General features: G+C 44.7%; 2 protein-coding genes across 2 annotated transcripts in view; one reads left to right on the plus strand and one right to left on the minus strand.

The window, feature by feature from the left end:
- The first annotated feature begins 2,974 nt into the window (after nucleotides 1-2,974).
- CHGA (chromogranin A) lies at nucleotides 2,975-16,475 on the plus strand. Its single transcript, XM_003206670.5, has 8 exons — nucleotides 2,975-3,162; nucleotides 3,623-3,669; nucleotides 7,248-7,341; nucleotides 7,648-7,716; nucleotides 9,343-9,438; nucleotides 9,965-10,474; nucleotides 10,920-11,374; nucleotides 12,551-16,475. Exons 1-8 carry the CDS (start codon nucleotides 3,120-3,122, stop codon nucleotides 12,632-12,634), a joined length of 1,398 nt encoding a protein of 465 aa, XP_003206718.1. The 5' UTR covers nucleotides 2,975-3,119; the 3' UTR covers nucleotides 12,635-16,475.
- Nucleotides 14,273-21,516, minus strand: part of ITPK1 (inositol-tetrakisphosphate 1-kinase) — a 135,481-nt gene continuing 128,237 nt past the window's right edge. The window contains exon 11 of the mRNA XM_085225530.1: nucleotides 14,273-20,891. Coding sequence (XP_085081656.1) covers nucleotides 20,569-20,891 — 323 coding nt within the window. The 3' untranslated portion in view covers nucleotides 14,273-20,568. The remainder of the gene's footprint in view (nucleotides 20,892-21,516) is intronic.

The following is a 21,516-nucleotide window of genomic DNA, read 5'->3' on the forward strand; positions in this document are numbered from 1 at the left end:
TTTGCTTAGAAGCCTGTTTGGCACCGGTGCAGGTAATAGCTGTGCCTTGGCTTCAGATTTTTTTAAATATCTTTGTGAAAATGACACTTTTTCTCTGCCTCAGTTTCCAGATTTGTAAAATCATAGCAGTCTGAAATGTGGTGTCAGTACTTCCAAGTACCAGAGAAGGATGAGTTCTTATTCCGGTTTCAGCCAAGGAATTAGAGAATTAAGCTTTCAAAGTAGCTCACTCAGAGCCATATTCCAGATCCTTTGGCTTTATTTTCTAAATTCTGGGGAAATAGGTTGCTCTATGTATTGACTAAGAATAGCGTTTGAGCCAAATGATATTTGTCATATAACAATATGACTTTTTGGATTGCTCTGTTGTTCGCTCAGCCCAGAGCTTGGGTTATGCAGTAGCACTGGCTGTCTACTTCCTTCATTCAGGCATTTCCTTCTCAAATCACCTTTCAGGCAAATAAGGCAAATATCCTTTTTCTACCACAATAACTCATCACCCTGCCTATCTGCACATACTGTGTTAATGACTGTAAGCAGATAATGGCATATAGCTCTCCATATTCTTACCACACATCATGCACTAGAAATCAGACAGTTACAAGGAAAATAGTTTTTTCTCTCCACAGACTTAAACAGCCTTTTTAATGAAACAGCAATTGGCCAGAAATGCCTATCATCATCACTGTCAGCCACTAAGGACCTACTCCTTTTCTCCATATACTAAAAAACAAGCTACTTAAGACATTTACAAACTTGCTCTTCTCTTGAAGTCTGTATCTGGCTTTGCCTTTCTCTGTGTGGCAGAATATCTTCCAATTTTTTATTTGATCACTGTTGCTCTTTGACATAAATCTTTCCCTGACACGTTTTACTTTGACTGTTCCTAATATAGCTGTGCCTAATGAGACAAATTCCAATAGCAGAAGCTGTATTAACAATTTCATATCCATTGCCCTGGGGCAATAAATAGAAAAATTAATATCCAGCATGCTACTACAGTGGAAGAACTCATGCCATACCTGGAAAATATTTAGTTTCTCCATTGCAATGTACTTAAAGGATGCAAGACCATAGCTTGAGAGAGGAAAATACATAGTCACAAACACTGCATGTTCTACTATATTTCACTAAACAGGGCCTCAGGGAAGAAAAAGGCTTTGTATAAGCAACTGGGTTAGAACTGAGACAGTTTATCATCCTAATAAGATCAGTGTTTATGTGTAAAGATAAGTAAATATTAACTAGGTAAATATAGCCTGATAAACAGATCAATCTGTTTTTCTGTTAGAAATACATAGGAATTAACAAACTTAATAATGTTCAGTATTTTATAATTGCAGACTAAAATACTCTGGTGTACCCTGAAGGAGTAGAAGGCCATTGAATATGACAACAGATAATAAATAAATTGATAAATCCAAGAATGCAAATAAACACACATACAGAAAGGATGTCTGTTGTTCCTGGAGGGTTCAGGTTCCCCATACAACAAGAACTGTCATGGATGTTCATTTCATGGTCTTATAAACATATAACCATCAATCAATGTTGTCCACCAAACTCTGTTCAGAAGATTGATTTATTGCCAGCTTTTCTCTGCCATTAAATAGAAAATGCAACAGTCAGGGGGAACTTTGGTGGGTATGAGTGGGCTTTTATAATCTAAATCTGTCTTTTGAGGCATAGATCAGATATTAGAAGATATTAGAGGACATTTGAGCATACATTTGAGAACACATCTCCATGGCATACTGGAAATCCATGTATTCTCTAGTTTTGTAGAAGAGTTTTTGTCATCTTAGAACAAGTATGTTCTCACTTCCTCTTTGAGTATAGGACTCTCCAGTGAGTGTAACAGGGCAGTATACTTTTCTGAATTTGATTTTCTAATATAAGTCTTAGACTTTTGTGATCTCTGAAATTGCTCTAGGGATAATGATCCCTTGCATAACAGAGACACTGAGTGTCAGGGGTGCACATTTAAGTGAATAAACCTCTCACCATCTCCTAAAGGAACATTGCAGATGCTTCCAAAAGAGATTCAAAGGGCAGCTCTGATAGATTTAACGTCCAAAGAATAAACAGCCATTTTGTCAAGGACATAGTAATGCTTGTGACTAAGAGATTGGTCCAATTCATTTTTTCCTCTCCCTCCTATGTGCTGTGATCAAGTAATCTTGGTTAGTCCAGCTTTGCAGTGCTCAGCAGTGAGAGTATAGTGTGATGTTATAATTTGTTGTGAACTACTAAACAAAGGATATCAGCATATTAAAATTTGATTGCAGAATCACAGTAGCTGAATAACAACCTCAACAACTTTTGCTATTTACCCTACTGTTATCCTGCTTCCTAACAAATCTTTCATCAAATAGCTGGAACCTGTCATCTCCATTGGCAAAACTGGCTTCGTGGTGACCAGTTCTCTGGCTACTGACCAGTCTTATGGGCACTCCTATTTTTAATGGAGACATCTATCAGCCATCTAAAAATATCAACATCTGTTCTAAGCTATTTATCTAGGCTTTCTTTGTGGTCAGTGGAAGGCAAGAGCACCCCTAGTGGGCAAATCCGCCTACAGATGGCTATGCTGGCTGGGTTACAAAAAGTGGCTTTTTTTACTTCAGACCACTGGTATGTACATAAATGAACCATATGCAGAACTGCTTGTAGATGGCTGTTGTTGGGTGAGCTCTTATCACTTTCGTAAAGTGAATAATCATCCTGCTCCTGCTGTGTATAAAGAAGATAGAGCAACTCGAGCTTGATATCTTGCTACGGGAATATTTTTCCCAGATAGCCGGAGGAATCAGGGTGGCTGTGTCGGGTCCTGGAGTGTGGCTGCTCCTTCAGTACTCGGCAGGTGGTGGAGGTTAATGGGCAGGCTGCGTGAGAGGGGAGGAGGGAAAGAGGAGGAGGTGGCTTCCTCCTGACGCCATTTCCGAGGGGCTGACATATATAAATGAGCCGGTTGCTGCAGTGCCCCGTCTAGGATCTTCAGCCAGGACACTGGCGCAGACAAACACAGTGCTGGTCTGCCTCCAGCACCTCGCCGAAGACCCCAAACCAGGGCCAGACTAAAGCTCTGCCTATCTCCTTCCCCGCACCCCGTCAGCACCATGAGCCCGAGACTTCTCGCCGTCCTGCTGCTGGCCGTGCCAGGTAAGTGGGGCTGAGCGAGCTCCGCGACCCCTCCCCTGCTCCGGGGCTCCGCAGCACTGCAGGCAGAGCCGCCCCCACCCCGCTGTATCTCCGCCGCGCGTCCCGCGTACCTCGGACAGAGACAGCCGAGGCCGCTTCAGCACCGCGGACAGCGGCTGCCGCAAGGTCACTGCCCGAGGGCCGCGCCGTGCCCTGCCGGTCCCCAGTGCCAGAGCCACCAGGCTCCCTTCCCTTCCCTTCCCTTCCCTTCCCTTCCCTTCCCTTCCCTTCCCTTCCCTTCCCTTCCCTTCCCTTCCCCTCAACGGGGGGAGGCACAGTGTGCACACCCAGGGGCCATTTCAACCAGAGCCAGATTCCCACCTCCTGCGCTCCCATTTTTAGCAGGATAGGATTTCTATGCTTGTCTCCCAGAGGCAGGGAATAACAAGCTCTTTCTTTTTGCCCTCTCCTCATTTTGCAGCTATCTCCCTTCCTGTGACAAATGAAATGAATAAAGGGGACACTAAGGTAAGAATAAACCTGTAGTGGAAGAGGGAAGCAAAGCTGAAGGATGCGATAATTAACCTCCACTTACCTAGCTTACTCTTGGCTGCTCCTACTGAAACACCCTGTAGGAAGTGACAGCTGGGGGGATTTGCATGAGAATTCCCCACATCGGGATCCATCCTCCCCAACTGCCTCCCTGCCAGGATTTACCCTTTGCAATTCTACTTTTGGGTACTTGAGCACAATGAGGTTGGGCATGGAGGTTGGGTATGACCCTTTCTGGTCCTCCTACTTTCAGCTTTTCAAAGCTTCAAACAGGAGGTGACTCAGGGGAGAGTAGGGGGGAGATATGATTCAGGCCTGGGACTGTGTGTGTTTGGGGGCGTGTATACATCTGTCTGCCTTTGTATGCATGTGGTGTGTTACTTCTCTATGTGCCTGAAAAATAGGCAACTGGATACTCTCAGAGTGCTAATCTGTCCTCAGCTACTGTTCATTCTGTCAGGATGGATACAAACTGTATATGAATTGACTGACCTTTTCAGCCCTCCTTTGTGGGCTTTTGTACCTACATCCATGAATCCCTCTGATGTACTTCACACACATGTGCACTCTCCAACTGGCTTTTGGCAGCTGAATGCTTGGATAGCTATGTTTGCCTGTGTTGATCTGCAGCAGAATCCTCCCATCTCCTTCCTGATGTTACAATACCTGTATTTTTTTCAGATGAGATGATCTCTTTACTGTCCAAATTAAGACTTCTACAGGAGTCAATGTACGGAAAGCAAACACCAGCCCTTTCCCCTCTGCTTTCTGAACCTCTTTGTTTCCTGAAATCTTATAGCCCACAGGGTTTTTCCCCAGGCAGCATTAGGAGAGAGCACACTTGTGTTACTCTCAGACACACATTCTAGAGTATGGTCTCTGGTCACTGTTATTTACAGAATGAGTGTCATGAGAAACTCCTCCTCATCTCCTGTCAGATGCACCTGGGCCTGAGGAGCTGTTGCTCAGCTAAGACCTTTAGCCTGCTTAGCCCTTCCTAGGGCTGAGCCATTGGGTGCCTGCTTCAGGCTGTACACTGAGAAATGAGGCTCAGGCAAATGCTTGCCCCTTAAAGTGAGCTGGGCCAGAGCAGGATGCTCATTGGACATTCCATGGGAAAATCTATTAATTCCACAATTTTCCTTGAGAAATCCATTCCATGATATGCTTTATCTGTAAAATATGGCAAGTCCCAGTAAGCTACATTTACTTTTTACAAAAACTAATGCAACTCCATGGAAATCTTCTCCCAAGGAAGAATTATCTTCCAAGCCTGTCCTCAACTTGGGTACTGCACTGAAATGGATTTGAGCTGAGATAAAACTCAGAGAGCTTTCCTTGCACCAAGGGAGTTGCACATGACCACAGCAGTTAATGTATGCCTGACGTATGCCTACCCTTACATTCAAAAGGCAGTATTTCTCACCTGCAAGCATGTATTTCAGAAAGGGCCTGAGCATAGTTGAGTTCAAATGTGGTGAAATCTTTCCTAGTAAGGCTGTGTTCCTATGAAAATTTCTGTGCAGGGACAATGTGACAAAGTCTTAAGGATTAGTTACATGCTCGCAGTTAGAGGACAACGATGGGAAAATTTCAGTCTGAATTTCTTAAAATTCTTTTAAATTTTAAGAGAGCTTACAAGCAAGAGGGAGGACTGGTCGACAAGGCAAATTGCTTTAAACTGAAAGAGGGGAAGTGTAGGTTAGATGTTAGGTGGAAATTTTTTTACTCAGAGGGTGATGAGGTTCTGGCACAGGCTGCCCAGAGAAGTTATGGTGCTACATCCCTGGAAGCATTTAAGGGCAGGTTGCATGGGGCCCTGGGCAGCCTTATTTGGTAGGGGGCAGCCAGCCCATGGCAGGAAGTGGGAGCTGGATGATCTTTAAGATCCCTGCCAGCCTAAACCATCCTATGATTTTGGAAAGGCTCTCCTTCATTTCCTGTAGGTTGTTCCATCATGACCTTTTGAAACCTTACTCTGCAAGATTTGATCTTACAGAAAGTTCTGGAAATTGTTGGACTGCATTCCTCATTTCATTAAGCTACATTATTTCTCCAAAGAGCTGCCAGATTTCTGTGGTGGTTGTTACTTTTCTTTGTGCTCTGGCAATGTCCTGAAGTCATTTAGAAATCTTCAGGAAGCTTGTTCAGGGTGTTTCATTAGACAGGTTCTCATTTGTAATGATGAGAAACTGCCTACTTCAGGAACTGCATCAAATACTTCTACTGGGGAAAAAAAAAAAAAAAAAAAGGCTCCAAACTTTGGAAAATGTGGAAAGGAAGTATCAGAATCTGTTGGGTTTTTTTTTCTTCTCTTTAATGGTTGATCGAATTGTCACTAGGTCATTTAAAATCAATATTAATGGGCTGTTTGTGGTATTGAAGAATGATACTGGAGAAATATCCCTTCTTTCTTTTCGTTACGTCTTTCCTGCAACATTTTAAATTCAGCAATAAATCCCCTCAAAATGTGCAGATAGATAAAGAGTTCAAGATTTCCTGTCTGTATCCTGTGAAAGCAGAATTCTCTCCTTACAGAGAGAATTACCTTACAGAGTGAAAATTTGCCCGTTCGGGCTGGTCAATAAATATATCCAATTGCTTGAATGAGTGACATTGTAGCTGACCGGGAATTGCTGGCTGGTGTCTAATTTCTACTGCAGCTACAGCGCTCTGCTCTCCTGAGAATGGCACCTTGTGAGGGAGGTGAAGGCCCTTAGGGCTGCCTGCCCTCGATCAGCTAACCCAGCCATGCAGCACTAAGTGGCTGCTTGTGTGAAGAGCTAGGGCTGAGTGGGGATGATGAAAATGATGCCTTCTCATTATACATGGAAGAAAAGGGTTCTGCACAGGGCAGGCCCAGTGTCTGTCCAGTCTGGAAAGCTGCCTCAGGCAGTAGCAAATGTATGGGAACTTCCTTGCCTTTAGATGACCTGACTCCATGTTCAGCTCTTCCAGTTTATAATGAGTTTATTTCATCCAGGAAGTCAAGAACTTCTGCAGAGTGGGTTGCCCTTCTCTAGACCGTTAGAGCAGTATTTCTCAACTGCATTTGAGAGTACGATTTGACTTTCTTCACCCTCTATGCTTGGCTGCAGTCTAAGCAGAATGTCCTCCTCAGGGTTTGAATAAGAGCTACAGACACTTGTTGCTCTCTGGGGCCTCCCACTGAGTCCTTTTGTGAGGTACAAGTTGAGGGACACTGACTTTAAAAATGGTGAATTTGAGTTCAGTGTGCATCTATTGAGTATCTCTTTAATCATTCCTTATGTGCAGCCTATGGGGTAGGCTGAAGTCATCAGATCCTCAGCTGTGTCAAAGCAGCTCTTTCCGCTGCCATGTGTCACTTGCTCACTGCTCAGTTTAGGGCGGTACCTTCTGTTCTTCTGTTAGGTAAAATGGGAACTGAACGTTCCGTTCTGGATCCATCAGAAAGGCAAAAGGATCTGTGCCATCATCTGCTGCATTTCAGCCTAGATAACAGATTGATTTAAGAAAAATAAATAAATAAATAAAAGAAGCAGTGCTTTTGTTCGTATTTTGTCTCTTTCTAGGTGATGAAGTGCATCGTGGAGGTCATCTCTGATACTTTATCAAAGCCAAACCCACTGCCAATCAGTGAGGAATGCCTAGAGACGCTCAGAGGAGGTACAGATATTCATTTAATTCTGGGTATCAGCAGGAGGGGATCAGGCAGAGAGTGAAGCAGGGTCTTGCTCTCCATGGCCCAGTCTGACACATGCTCTGGCAATTGGCAAATGGTCCCCAACAATTTCACCTTCCCTGTGGTCACCCCACTGAGCCTCCTTCCTGCCAAGAGATGCAGCAAATCAGACCAGGGGACAGGCAGGAATAAATGAGGAGGGAGATGGAATTTGGGGTACTTTTGTATTTCCTAAGGGTGGTGGAAAGTTGTCTTTGACCACATTCTGTACCAAGCCTCTCCTATTCCAGATGAACGAATCATTTCTATCCTTCGCCACCAAAATTTACTGAAGGAACTTCAGGAAATTGCAGCTCAAGGTATAGTTTTACTACAGTTGTTTGGGAAGGTGGATTTCATCAGTTGTAGCTCCTTGCACAGTTCTTGTAGTTTTATTTTACATTAATTTAGTATCATAAAAATGTGTCATAAGGAACATAGTTCCAGGATTTCCAGTGAACACTGCAAGTGTAGGGATACTATTCTTACAATAACTCTACTATGTATCTGATGACTTAAATAACTTGCAGCATAACTTAGTGTCCACATACAGTTTTCCTAGAGAGTGTATGTATTTTGGGGTGGGAGAAAACTATTCACAGGTCCCCAGCATAGGACTGCAGGTTGCAGGCAAGGCACAATTCAAAGCTGGTGAGGATCCCAGCCAGGTGGTCCAGCTGAGGCTGCAGCTACCTGCCTGCCTTCTCCTTCTGCATGGCTTACTCAGCTGGCAGTCCTGCCTTGCCAGGGCATCCTTGTGTCCTGATGGCACAGCGGCCTGAGATGGCTGGGAGACACTGCCACCAGATTGCCTAGAGAGTAGGAAAGCCACAGAGGCAGCAGGGAGAAATGAGAGGGAAAATGCATGTCAAGGTTAGGAGAGAGCACTGTGCAGCTCCCAAAGCAATGATTTGGTCCTTGCCTAAATCCTATTGTGTGGGGACAGCAGGCAGTGGCCCAGTTGGGCTCCAGAGGTGCTCTGATGATCCAGAAGAAAGAAACCTGAGCCTCTTCCTTGCTCTGGGTTGCTGCCCAGGCAGACCAGATTGTGCAGGTTGTGTTCTATTGCCATACACACTATGCAAAACAATGGAGCTCCTGCTCGCACTGTTCTTTCCTTGACTTAAACCCATCACACCATTTTGTAACGACGTAACATGAGCTCTCACCGAGATCAGTGACTGACAGTGGGAGCCCAAGGGAAAAACAAAGGTTCCTTCCTTGCTCTCCTCTGTGCTGGCTTCAGCTGTTCCTAATCAGTCTGAAAAGCCCATACCCTACAGCCCTGCCCCTTGTAAGGCTGGAGATAACTGAGCCAGCACTGCTGTCTTTGGCCTTAGAGTTAAGTTGTAGAAACAGGCTATGAGCTGGGTTAGGCATGGCTTGCTGAGTATGCAGATACCATTGGGATGGACCAGTGTGGGGAGCACTGCTTGCCAGGACAACTGTGCAGTGGTCTCAAGCTCTTCCTTGAGCTCAAAACTCTCTTCAGATGTCTTCGTGAAGCCAGCACTGATGGAGAAGGGTCCCATCACCAGGTGGGAGGGCACAGGGACTCCCAGTGCTCACCTCAGGTACGTGGGCAGCATTTGGAAGAAGGCAATTATTATCCTCCAATACTCCAATACTTAAGTATTTTGTTGGCCTCAATGTGTTGCAGCTCAGCATCTCCTATTCCCTAGTTCTCCATCAATATTGCTGTTTTCCTAGCAACGTTGCCTCTCTGTTTTCACAGAGACCTTTTTATTCCTGCAGATAATGTTTTTGATGATGGCTTTGTTACCACAGTTGGTTCATGCATCTCCCATTTTACAGCTCCCCTTTGGCAGATTTGTCCATTGCGGAAAATACACATAGAATTATAAAGAGCACAGCTATTTTGCTGTCTGTACTTGCTGAAAGTACAGAAGGTGCTGCTTTTTGCTACTTTTTGTTACCCAACACAGGTGCCAATGAGAGAACTCAGCAGCAAAAGAAAAGTGGCTTTGAAGATGAACTTTCTGAAGTCCTTGAAAGTCAGAATGATGAGAACAAGCAAAGAGGTCAGTGTCAGCCTCCTGCCGGGGAATCCAGGCAGGCTGTAAACAAGGATGTTCTTTCTGATAGCCTTGGTGTGTCCATCTGCTCCTCATCCTCTCCTTGGGTGTCACATGCACCAGCAACCCTATGTTTGCTTTTGTCTGATGTACCAGATAAAACAACATGGCACTTCTGAGCTGTAGTAACCAGTGATGTTCAGGTTACCAACATGACAGTGATTCCCTCCACCTTGCTGCCGTACTTAGTGTTTAAGATGAGTCATGACTCTGTCCTGAAAGAGGTGCAAGAGCAAAGTGCGTCTGTCTTACAGCCTTCTTTGAAATACATTAGGTTATGGTCCCTGCAGTGAAATTTGAACAGGCCACATTTAGCCCATTTGGAGGCATGCAGTGCTGCTGGAAGAAGGGTTAGTCCACTGCTATCGTGTTGGGAGGAGGAGATGCCCGTGAGGGGTGTGATGGTTTTTCACCCAGACTCCCCTGTTTGTGAGCTCTCAAGAGAGGTGTTGTTTCTCACTCTTCTCTGCAGATGTGGCACAACAGCACCCTGAGGAGGAGCAGCCCACAGCATCCCTGGCTGAGCTGGCAGCACAGAAAACCCAGCAAAAGGAAGATGTGAGAGAAGAAGGAAAAAATAGCCTGGAGGTAGGGGAACCTAAGCTGCAGGATGCCAGCCCTGGTGAGAAGGATGACCAGGACGAAGCAGAGAGCAACGAGATCAAGGATGCAGAAGATGTGCAGGGAGAAGCAGCTTTGGACAACCATGTTGACAAAGATCTGGGTGAGGATGAGCAACAGCAGCGAGGGGAAGGAGAGGAGCAGCGCAGAGGCCCCAGGAACAGCCTGGAGCTTGAGGAGGAGGGAGAGCAGCCATCCAGGCAGGGCCAGGGGCAGAGCAAGGAGGAGGCAGCAGAGGAGCGCGTGGAGCAGGAGGATGATGGAGAAGATGCTCCTGGAGAGGAGGACCCTACTGAAGCAGAGAGATTACTTGATTTGGCTGAGGAGGAGGGGGAGGCTGAGGAGATGCAGGAAGATGATGGTATGTATCTCAGATGACTGTGCTGATACCTATCCAGGGTGAGATGAGAGTGCTGAGACAAGCTGATAAGAGGCTTTAGACCTTAAAAGTTCAGGCAGGTGCTTACCAGGTTTACAGAAATATCCCCAGTGACAGTCACCCAGAACCCCTAAGCACCTGACCCATGGGCATATGCATGGCAGTAGCACAGACACTGCAGCTGCCTTGCTGTGTGCTGCTCACTTGTCACGTGGGGACAATTCCTTACCTTTCCTTGAACATCCTCTGTGATTTTGACTGTTATCTCCAGTCCGCATTACTGAGACAGTGACTTGAGAGTGGATATCCCAGAATCCTGGGAAAATGGGGACTAAGTCACCTTACATCACCTCTCAAGTCTTGGTTCAAAGGTGGAGCCCAACCAGGTTAAAGCTCATGCTCAGTGGTGTGTGTTATGCTCTTTCAGGTAATGACGATGCTCTGGGATTTGGCAAAGATGAGCAGAGCTCTGAAGAGGAGGAAGAGCAGCCACGTGTACTGAGACGAGGAAGGCATCGCCTGGAGGATGAGGGAATGCAGGCAGAGGAGGATACCTTTCAGTCCAGGGATGCCAAAAGTGAGGAAATGGAGGATGAGTCCTCCAGGGAGTGGGAAAACTCCAAGAGGTGGAACAAAATGGATGAGCTGGCCAAGCAGCTGACATCAAAGAAGCGCATGGAGGAAAATGATAGTGGAGAAGACCCAGACAGGTCCATGAAAATGGCATTCAGGTCTCACAAGTATGACTTCAGTAGTCCAGAGGAAGATGTGAGAAGGTCATGGAAGCATCACTCAAAGGAGGATAGCAGTGAAGGATTTCCGCTTGCTCCCATGCCTGAAGAAAAGAAGGATGAGGAAGGCAGTGCTAACAGGAGAACAGAGGTTGGTGTACATAGGCTTAAGAATAGGCCCTCTCTGGTTATTACTTGGGAATCCAAACTGTCCTAATGGAATATAAGGATGATGCCTAACTGTTATGCAGCCCATATTGGTTCTCTGTGATATTACAGGGATCTTTGGTGATTCTTCCAGTTTTTCAGACCTGGGTATTATTGAGGTTTCCACTGGTCTATGCCTTTGTTTCTTTTCTAGATTTAGTAATCAGTGCAAAAATATTCCTTGCCCTAGAGAGCTTTAAAAATGTGACAAGAGCATTGTACTGGCCTGTGCTGGACACAGTGACTAGTCTTGATGTGGGTTTTGTGTCTCTAAGTCCCTTCAAGTCACAGGATAGTCAATTCTGTCCCAAGCTCAGGTATGGGATGAGCAGTTTCATACCTCCTGGGGAGGCAAACCAGGGACAACTGTAGTGGGAGGGCAGGTGTTAGAGTGGAAATGTCTGCAAGGGATATGAGACTGTCTGAATATGCCTCATTCCCTCATGCCTCATTTGATGTTATGCAACAGCTCAGCATGTCCCCTGGCAGCCAGGAGCAACTGTTTCTGTTTCTTTGGTGTTGAAGCCCAGTTCCAGTTTATATGAGCCACAGAGGTCTGAACACAGAGGCTGGGAATGGGTACTGCAGTGCTCTGGAACAAGCCATGCTCAGGTCCCCAGGAATGTAGCCAGTTTGCTGCATTTCTCTTGCCTCCAAGACACCTTTTTTTGCCTTAGTAACGCAGAGGAGTGTTGCCCAAAAGTTGCCCACCAGCATCCAGGAGGGTGTCAGGTTGGTTGAAAGCGAAGTTAAATGTGTTGGCTCTGAGCAAGGAGAGAGCACCTGCCCCTTCTGCCTCCTGCCATCATCTGCTTTTGGGGAAGGTCTCTTCCCTGCAGAAGGCTGCTCCCTCCTAGCCCAAAGCCCTTACAGCAGCTCTGGGAGCACTTCATCCTTCTTGGTCAAAAGCAGTGTGATTTGTATGGAGGAGGTCTACCCTGCTGCTCCTGGGAAATAGGGACTGAATGGCCCAAATGCCTCCACATGTGCTGGCAGGGACTGAGGCAACACTGCCATATCTCCCCACTGCAGCAGGCACTGAAATATGCAGGTGGCATGGCTCCAGCCGCACTTCCCACCCCTGTCGCTCCTTGTTGCCCCATTTCTGCTCTCGTTGCAGGACCAGGAGCTGGAGAGCCTTGCCGCCATCGAGGCCGAGCTGGAGCGCGTGGCCCACAAGCTGCACGAGCTGAGGCGGGGCTGAGGGCTGGCCGCAGCCTCTCTCCACCGTGGTCTCCATTCCCGGTCTCATGCCGAGTACGATGAGCAGAAGCACCGCGCCTTGGACGCCGGCCCCACGGGCGCCAGGCCTGCCTCCCTCGCAGTAGTGTTGTGCCCATCACCGCTTCTTGTCCCCACGCTCCTTTCTCCCCTACGGATGTCCACCCGCCCCATCGGGCTACCGTAGCCAAGAAGTGTGACCTACACCTGTATTTTCTCTCTTTTTCTTTATTTTTATTTCCTCCTTCCCTTTCTGTTTTTTAAAAGACAGGAGAGCTTTCTAGGAAGCTCTCCTCCCACCGGTAGTTTCACTGGGTAAAACTGCAATAACTTGTTACCTTTTGATTAAAAGCTGAGAACTCTGACTGTAATATATTCTATATAAAAAATTTATCTAAGGAAAAATAAAACCACGGTGGGCTCTTTGCTTTCTTTGCAAGCTTTCATATTAGTGGGCTGCATCCCCTCACCACCATGATGGCCCTCCCAGCCTCACCACAACGCTTGGATGGCTCCATGCAGCTGAGGTGGCAGCTAAGGAGTCTTAGTGTTGGGTGAACATTTGAAAAGGTCAAGTTATTCAGGCACCGTGAGTGGGTTTTAATAAGAAATTCATAAATGGGACAGTCATGGGGAGAACTGGGACATGCAGAGGGGAGGCAACATCCTGCCCCTTCCATCCCCTCAGGCACTACTGCAGGAGCAGCCATGTCCTTGAACTTAAGCAGGGTACCAGCTGGAGGGCTGGACAATCGCTGGGCTGGGCTGGGTGGTTGGCTTCTGAATGTCTGCCCAGGCAAATGTTTGGGACCCATAGACTTTCTTCAAAGGGAAAGACAGAGCTCAGGGCTGGGCAAGGCACCAGCAGCAGCAGCTCTGTCCTTGGAGGTGACACAAAGCACTGCTCTGCAGGCAGTGTTTACATGAACACAGGCTGAACCTGCCTGTTGCTTAGCAAAATTTAATACTGCTGGGTGAGACATCTACCTCTCCTGCACTAGACAAAATACAATCCTGGTTAAAAACCCTACTAGGTTTTGAGTAACCAACAATTCCCCATCAGGATCAGTCCAGAAGGCAGCACTAGGAATAAATCCTTAAGCACAGCAACAGCCTGAATCCCAGTGACATCTAGATGTGCTATGCAGTCATTACATAAATAGTCTATTCCCACTAGTCTTACAAATCAAAGCCAAACCAACCAAAACTTGATAGGAAAAGGGGAATGGCTTTAAGCCATATAGGTTTTATATATAACCTATATAGGCAATATAGGTTAGACATTAGAAAGAAATTCTTTACTTGGAGGGCAGTGAGGTGCTGACATAGGCTGCCCAGTGAGCTGTGGGTGTCCCATCCCTGGAGGTGCTCAAGGCCAGATTGGATGGGCCCCTGAGCAGCCTGAGCTGGTGGGGGGCAGCCAGCCCATGGCAAGGGGTGGGAACTGGGTGATCTTTAAGGTCCTCTTCAACCTAAGCCATTCTACGATTCCACACCAGCCACGTTCACTAGTAGAGCTGGTTTAACAAAGTCCAAAGTAACAATGACACTGAAGAAGCTTCTCACACTCAGCTGCTCCCCTCGCTGCCCTACCCACTCATAAAGAGAAGGCAAAGTAAAATTTGTTATAAGGCATTTATTTTCATTATTGTAAAGGGACATTTCTGTCTTCAAAACAAGTATAGAGAGAATGTCACAATATCTACTGCATATTGCTTTACTGTTGAAACCAAAACATTGTCCATCACAGGTGCTTGGCAAAAGAAAAAAAACAACATATTACCATTGAAATCATTGCTGTTATATGAAAGCACCATCTCCATTGTCAGATCTGATCAGTCATGCAACTGAAGTAAGATGCCAAATAGCAAACATTTCTATTTTTTTTTTTTTTTTTTTTTTTTTTACAGTAAACCATGATTTTATGTTTTTTTTTTTAAATCATTCTAGGTAAATTTAAGTACCAAATGGGAATCCCGTTTCAGAAATCATAGTGAAGAGAGGGCTGAAGCAAATCACAAGACGCACGTGTTAACACTGTACAGTCGGATTTGAACACAGATATTGACAAACTTGTGAAACCTGGCACAGATGAATGGTCCCTAGGCCTCAGCCATGCTTAAGTCGGCACAGCTGGCATGCGAAGGAGAATTCCAACATGAATCCACATGTGAAGGGCCACTTGTCTCAGAACTGCTGGGATTCCAAGGAACTATTACTTGATTTTAAGAATGACTGCATCTTAGTATATGGTTCTCACAAAGGTATACACAAGCCGTATCACATACTGCATGAGAAATAAATAATAAAAGATACATCTAATACAGCTTTTATTTATTTATTTTTTACAGCACTGACTTTACAAGAGGATAAACAACTCATTTTTAGGGGCTGCTAACATCTGAAACAAAGTCATCACTATTTTATACTCAACATATAGTCAACCTTTTAATAACTTTATATATGTATATATGACTTTTCACACAAAAATGTTAAAATAATTTATATCTAAAAACTACTGTGTAAAGAACGAAGGAGGAAATAAAAAGTGGGTTTCTTTAAAAAGGATGGAAGAGGAAGACCTGAATTTCACCAACTCCATTCACTGTCCCAGCTATTTCTAGAGTTTTAAGAGATTTCCAGGCCATCAATCAGAACTTCGTAACGCTCAGGAGCCCCCTGCAAACTCCAGGCATGCTGGACAAGGCCACTGCCTACTGAGCTCATGGCCCACAGACAACTGCTGGCATCAGCCCCAGTGGATTCAGGGTGAGAAAGGCGGAGAGAAAACATCTCCCAAGATTTCTATAAAAATAATGGAGCCAACTCCTGGCCCATTGGTATCACAGTGTCCCCTGGCCAGGACTTTATCCCCAATCCTCACCTACCTCTTCTCATCCCTCTTCTTCATCACAGAGTACATTTTTTTTTACAGTGATTTTTTTCTTCCACAGGGAAACTGTACTACCAGCAGGAATGGACCAGACCCCAAGAGTTCCCTGTATACACAGCAAGACCACTTTGGAGCCTGTGCTTGCTACAGATGCTATCATGCCTGTGTTGCCAAGGGAATTACCATTCTAACACTTTCATCTGCACCTGGACCCTCTCAAACTTCAACAGACGTTAGCAATTAGTGCGGCCATGTAAACATAACAGCATCCACAAAGGATGTGAAACCCACTCCATCAGAAGCTCAACTTTTGATGGCTTGGGTCCACATCGGGTGAATAGGGAAAGGAAAGGTAGTGAAGATGTGGGAAGTACTTTTCTGGAGGTTACATTCCTCTGAAATAAGTATTAAAGCAATATTACAAATAAAATCACAATGCGTGTGTCACACATGAAAGCGAGAGGAGATTATATTAAAGGAAATATTTTAATCTACACAAAGCATTTTCACATCCTGCTATTACGAAACATACAGCTGCAACACCATAAAGTAATCGTATACTGAATACAAAAATCAATACATCTCTGACCAGAAGGAGGGAGGAAATGAAAATTAGCGAAGTAATGCAAGTGAACTCCTGCAGTATGCACATGGGGAGACCACTACAAACTCAAATTAGACTCTATTCACTAACAAACCCAAACCTAGGATTTTCTGCACCACTCTGCAAGGTAAGGCTGCACGCGAGTGTGAAAGTCTGACCCATGGTCACTGCTGCCACACCAAGACTTTGGGGAAGCCATGTTAGCTGAATTGCTGCTAAGTCCGGAATTTCTTTTTGTTGGATGGAAACAGAAGTTTCCATTTCCCTTTGTTTTGCTGGTTTTTTTTGGTTGTTGTTTTTTTTTTTTTTTTTTTTTTGGCCAGTTAACTCAAACACCTTTGGCCGTCTGCATTCAGTTGCTCTTGCCTGTGCCTTGCCATTCCGATCCATGCACTTCCCATGCAATCACTACTAGACTGGGCACAGCCCACGGTTGGCTGAGGAACAAACATCACCCCTCAGCTTGAGCCATCCACCTTACTTCCCTTCTCTCCTGGGGCTCCAGGGTGAAGCTCTTTGTTCGTGCCCATCTATGAGAACAGCAGATGAAGCCGATGGTTCTTACCTGAGCAAGCTGTTGCAGACTCCTCTGTACAAACACTGACATGTTCCAAATGGGGATCTCCAAGCAAATTTCTCATTCCAATGGTCTGAATAGGTCTGGAAGAGCCAGACACACGGTTACCAAAGGCAGAACAGCTGCAGGCTAAGGGTGTCACCCCTGGCACACGTGGTCAGGCTGCATTTCTGCACTGGGTTTTCTGTATGACCCAATTGTCCTGATGCAGTCACTGCAAACCCGATGTAACATGGCAGTGTCAGCTAGAGGGAGAGGATGGTGGTGATGGTTTTGCATTATGTGCACTAATAATACCATTCAAGTTCTCCTCAACAGGGGATAATCTTCACCTTCTGAAGTCAGCTACATAATTATAGTGAAAATCACAGTCAAACCTCCTCCATCACACTGACACAAAACCTGGAGAACATTCCAGCCAAGATAATGGTGTTCTTGTGGACTGATAACAGTCAAGCAGAAAAGAAGCAGATCCATAAGAAGCTAACTGGTGACCACATCATTTTAACTTAATTGCTCCAATCAACACAGCAGCAATAGCTATGCCTCTGAAAACACAGCAGAACCTTTTCTAACCCACAATAACAGAATTCAAACAAGATGTTATGGAAAATCTCCCTCAGATTGTCTGCAATTTTAAGAGCGAGGCTATTATATGGTATTGTCTAATATTAGTACATCTCCTTACTTTAAAAGAAAACAAAAAACAAAACAAAACAAAAAAACACACACACACACAAAAAAAGGAAAAGACTACAGAACAAGAACTAAACTACTGTGAAACTTATCATAAATCAAAGCCATCCTAAACTTATCAAATGAGGCAGTAATTCAGAAAAGCACTTTAGCACAGGCTTAACAACATATGTGTGCTCGAACGTTTTGCAGTAATGTAATTACATGTCTGGACACTTGGTAATTTACAGTTTTGGCTTTTAAAAACTGGTCTCCTGATTGGCCCATGTGATTGGGCAGCACTCTAACATATGAGCCACAACAACAATTTCGGCAAGGAAATATAGCAATACAGCAATCGCATGGTAATTTAGGAGAAAACTCTATTGTAATGCCACATCACAACAGGTACTTGCATATCTGCACCTGGTAAATTAAAGTGATACAGATACATTTGATAAATAAGAAATAAATTACAGACTATGGGAAAAATGTCACTGATCACACCAATGACCTAAACTTCTTCTCTACTTACAGCCAAGGTCTGGAGTAATATTTAAATATAGCATTTTTGTAAGCCTTCAGAGAATTACAAAATAAACTTTTAACAATCATTTGTAAACAAGTTTAAAATGCACAATTATATTTCAGTAGTTTATTTTGGAGAAATAAAGCAGTGCAAAATAGGCCAACCAAAATTCAGAAGGCAGCCAGGAAAATAAAATTCTCATTTGATGTTCTAACTAGGAAACAGCATACAGACATTTCAATTGGATCCGACACTCAGATTCATGTAAACATACTTTGAAAGGTCTCGAGTTACTAACCCAGCTTTAACATCATCGCTTTTTCCCCACCACCAAATTAAAAACAAAACAAATCAAAACAAAACAACCCCAAGCCATAATAAAGGGAGCAAAAGGCAAGTCTACAAACACTCCACCAGCTGGTTACAAGAAAGTACCATACAAAAATAAGCACTGGCAAATTTCTTCCTGAGGGTATCTTTTGTTACACGCGTAACATAAAAACACTTTTTATTTTCAACAAACAAAAACAAACCCCAAACTGTAGATGTCAATTTTATTTCAGTCACGGCTTTATGAAAGGTTTGGTCTATCAGGAATACTCGTATAAACCCACACCTATGTACATCTGACTCACTCACACCACTACGACCCAGACCTGCAAGCTGCACTCAATGTGGGGTTCAGCAGCCTCGAAGCATACAGGGATTGCAAAGAGAGCCCAGCTCAGGGCTGGTCTGCAACAGAATAGGAAGTTGGCTGTAATTATGTGCACCCTGGAATTGTACAGGTACCACACTCACGAGGTCCTCCCCTCTTGTGTAGACTGTCCTCAGAAATGCAAACCCAGCTACAGAAATTTTCCTACAATGGCACTTGCGGAACAAACCCAGTGTCTTCCAGAGAAAAATGAGCTTACATAAAATAACTGCTACACAATGCTCTCCATAATGCCCTCTCCTCCAGGACCAGTACAATCAGGTTAGGATGGTGACACTTTCTATACAGTTTACTGCTCTCTCCATGGTCTGCCCAAGCTTTAAGCTCTAGATCATCTCCTTTTGAGTAGTAATACATTTCCTTTCAATCTAATACAGGATACTAACAAACTGGCATGAAATGCTGCAGTGATGGGTGCTTCATAAATATCTGCTACAGAAAGCTAAAGACTACCATACCTGCAAGCTATGAGCTGAACAAGGACATTTTCTTACTACCACGCCTCTTAAATACATTTTAGGGCTTATATGGGAAAGAGAAGGCCACTCAGTCTACCAAAATAGTGTCTACGTTCTCAGCACCGATAGAGTTGGTTACTTTCAGTTTAGTGTTCAGAATTGGCAAAAGCTGCAGGAATGCTCAATGGCAGAAAATGCAGCTATGCTAGAAGATGCAAAAGCAGGTGAACACTGTAGGTTTACTGCACATCTCAAGAGACAGAATGTGGCTGCACTATCGCTTACAAACAGTGTGAAGCACCACTGTAAATTACCACACAGCCCATCTGACAGCCTCACCTGGCAGCTGGAGCACGATATGCTACATAGAACTGCTGTCTCACACAAAGGTACTCATTCTGCATACATTTCATTTGCAAAAGAAAAAATAGCAGCACCGTGGATCTGTGGAAGGCAGCAATTGTGTTACACCCAGGTGCACTGCTGTAAGGAGAATGCGTGGCTCTGGTTGGCAGCCTTTTAGCAGAGCTGTCCCAGAATCCTCATAAGTGTAATGTAGGGAGGATTAAATTCTCTGCTCAGAGATGAGCTGCTCTTCTAGCAGGTGATGGAAAGAATGTTGTTTCATCAATTAAATCACTCAATTTAACTACCTGCACCTCTTTTTCAGCCTCTAGTCTGCCTGGATCAGACATATTTCACTCTTGGCAAGTGTAGCCAGAAGCTGCTGGTGACTAAAGCAAGGAGGCCTGGGGTAAAGCTGTGAAGCAGGAACTGGGGTGGCTGCTTGGTACTGAGCCCTTAACAGCCGGCATGCTCGGTCCCATCAAAGTGCTGTGGCTCACAGCAAGCTCTCTGTCAATACCCTGACAGTGCTGCAAGAGATTTGGTTTAGCGATACTGAAGTTGTCTGAGCTTTCTTTTGCAATGGCCTAGCTGGAAAAAGGAACGGGAGTATTTTAGGCAAAAATCTCTAGCACTGTTACATTCATACATTCCATTTCAACATTATTATCTCCTTGATACCATGAGGTCCGATTTTAAAATGCTGGTCACCAGTGATTACAAAGAACAATAGAAACAAAAGAGCAACCCTCCCACAATGAAAGGTCTAGTGTTAAATCCCATGCGTGTGTGTAAACTCACTACAGATTTACAACTGGAATCTGATGAAGTGGATCTGAATCACTTTCTCACCCTCTCCTTTTCAGACCATTTCATCAGCAAATCAGGTTAAATCAAATGGAAGGTGGGTTTCTTTTAATTGTTATTTTGCTTTTTTTTTTGTTTTGTGTTTTCTTGGTTTTTTTTTTTTTTTTTGGTTGGTTTTTTTTTTTTTGTTTTTGTTTTTTGTTTTTTGTTTTTTTTGTTGTTTTTGCAATTGTACTATTACAGCCTGATCTGGTTCTGGGACCACAATTTGTATCCCTGTGGCTTTTTCCTCAGTTCATGGCATCAGCAAGTTACTGGGAGGAAGCTTTCGTGGCCAACGTGGCGACGCAGTGCTGCTGGAAGCTGGGGGACACTGCTGAGTTGCAGCCTAGTCTCTGGTGTTGCAGTTTTACTGAGCTGTTGGTCTCGCTCTCCACAATCCACGAGGAGTCTTTTCCCATGACGCTGAGGCAGCCCGTGCTCGCACAGCATATCCGCTCGTCCATGATCCCGCCGGTCTGCTCAGCCAGGAGCTTGCTACGGTTTAGCTGGGTCACCTCAGGTGCCTGACCCTGCAGGACAGCAGCTATGTGGTTCAGGAGATCTGTGAAAAACTCGGAAACGCCCTCATAACCTGAAAAGGGGAAAAACAAAGAAGAGGAAGAAAATGCAGCTGAGTAGTTTCTGTACGCTCTTCGAATGCTTCTTCTCCCATTTTATTTCTTTGGCTGTCCTCGACCTACCACTGATAATAAAAAAGCTTTTTTCCATGATGCCACTGTGACTGAAAGCACAAGCAGGCTAGCATAGAAGGGAACAGAGATCCTTGCTGCTAAAATACTTCCGTCCAGACAGTTCAATAAGAAGCACTAGATCACTTCTCAGATTTTCTGCTTCCTTTTCCTCCCACATACATATGTATATATATAATTTTAGGTACATCCTATCATTTGTTTCCAAGTCGCTTTTCCCTAAGTTACAAACTCTGTGTTGTAGCACCAATTTTCTGCACCCTGTTGCTAGGATTTACTACAAAAGCGCAGGTTCCTTGAGGGTCCATACCCTCTATAATCTCCCAGCAACCTCTCACTTAGGGGAACCTCAAAGAAGAGCAAAGCAGGCCCTGCTCCCTACAGAAAGGCAGTGTCTGACTGAAAGAAGCAGTGTGGTGCTTGTCTAATCTAACCTAACTTAGCACTCAAAACATGTTCCCTGCTATGAACAACGTCTAAAAACACAGTCAAGGAGACTAAATATAT

The sequence above is a fragment of the Meleagris gallopavo genome, chromosome 5, assembly GCF_905368555.1.
Source record: "Meleagris gallopavo chromosome 5, MGAL_WU_HG_1.1, whole genome shotgun sequence".
Classification (NCBI taxonomy): domain Eukaryota; kingdom Metazoa; phylum Chordata; class Aves; order Galliformes; family Phasianidae; genus Meleagris; species Meleagris gallopavo.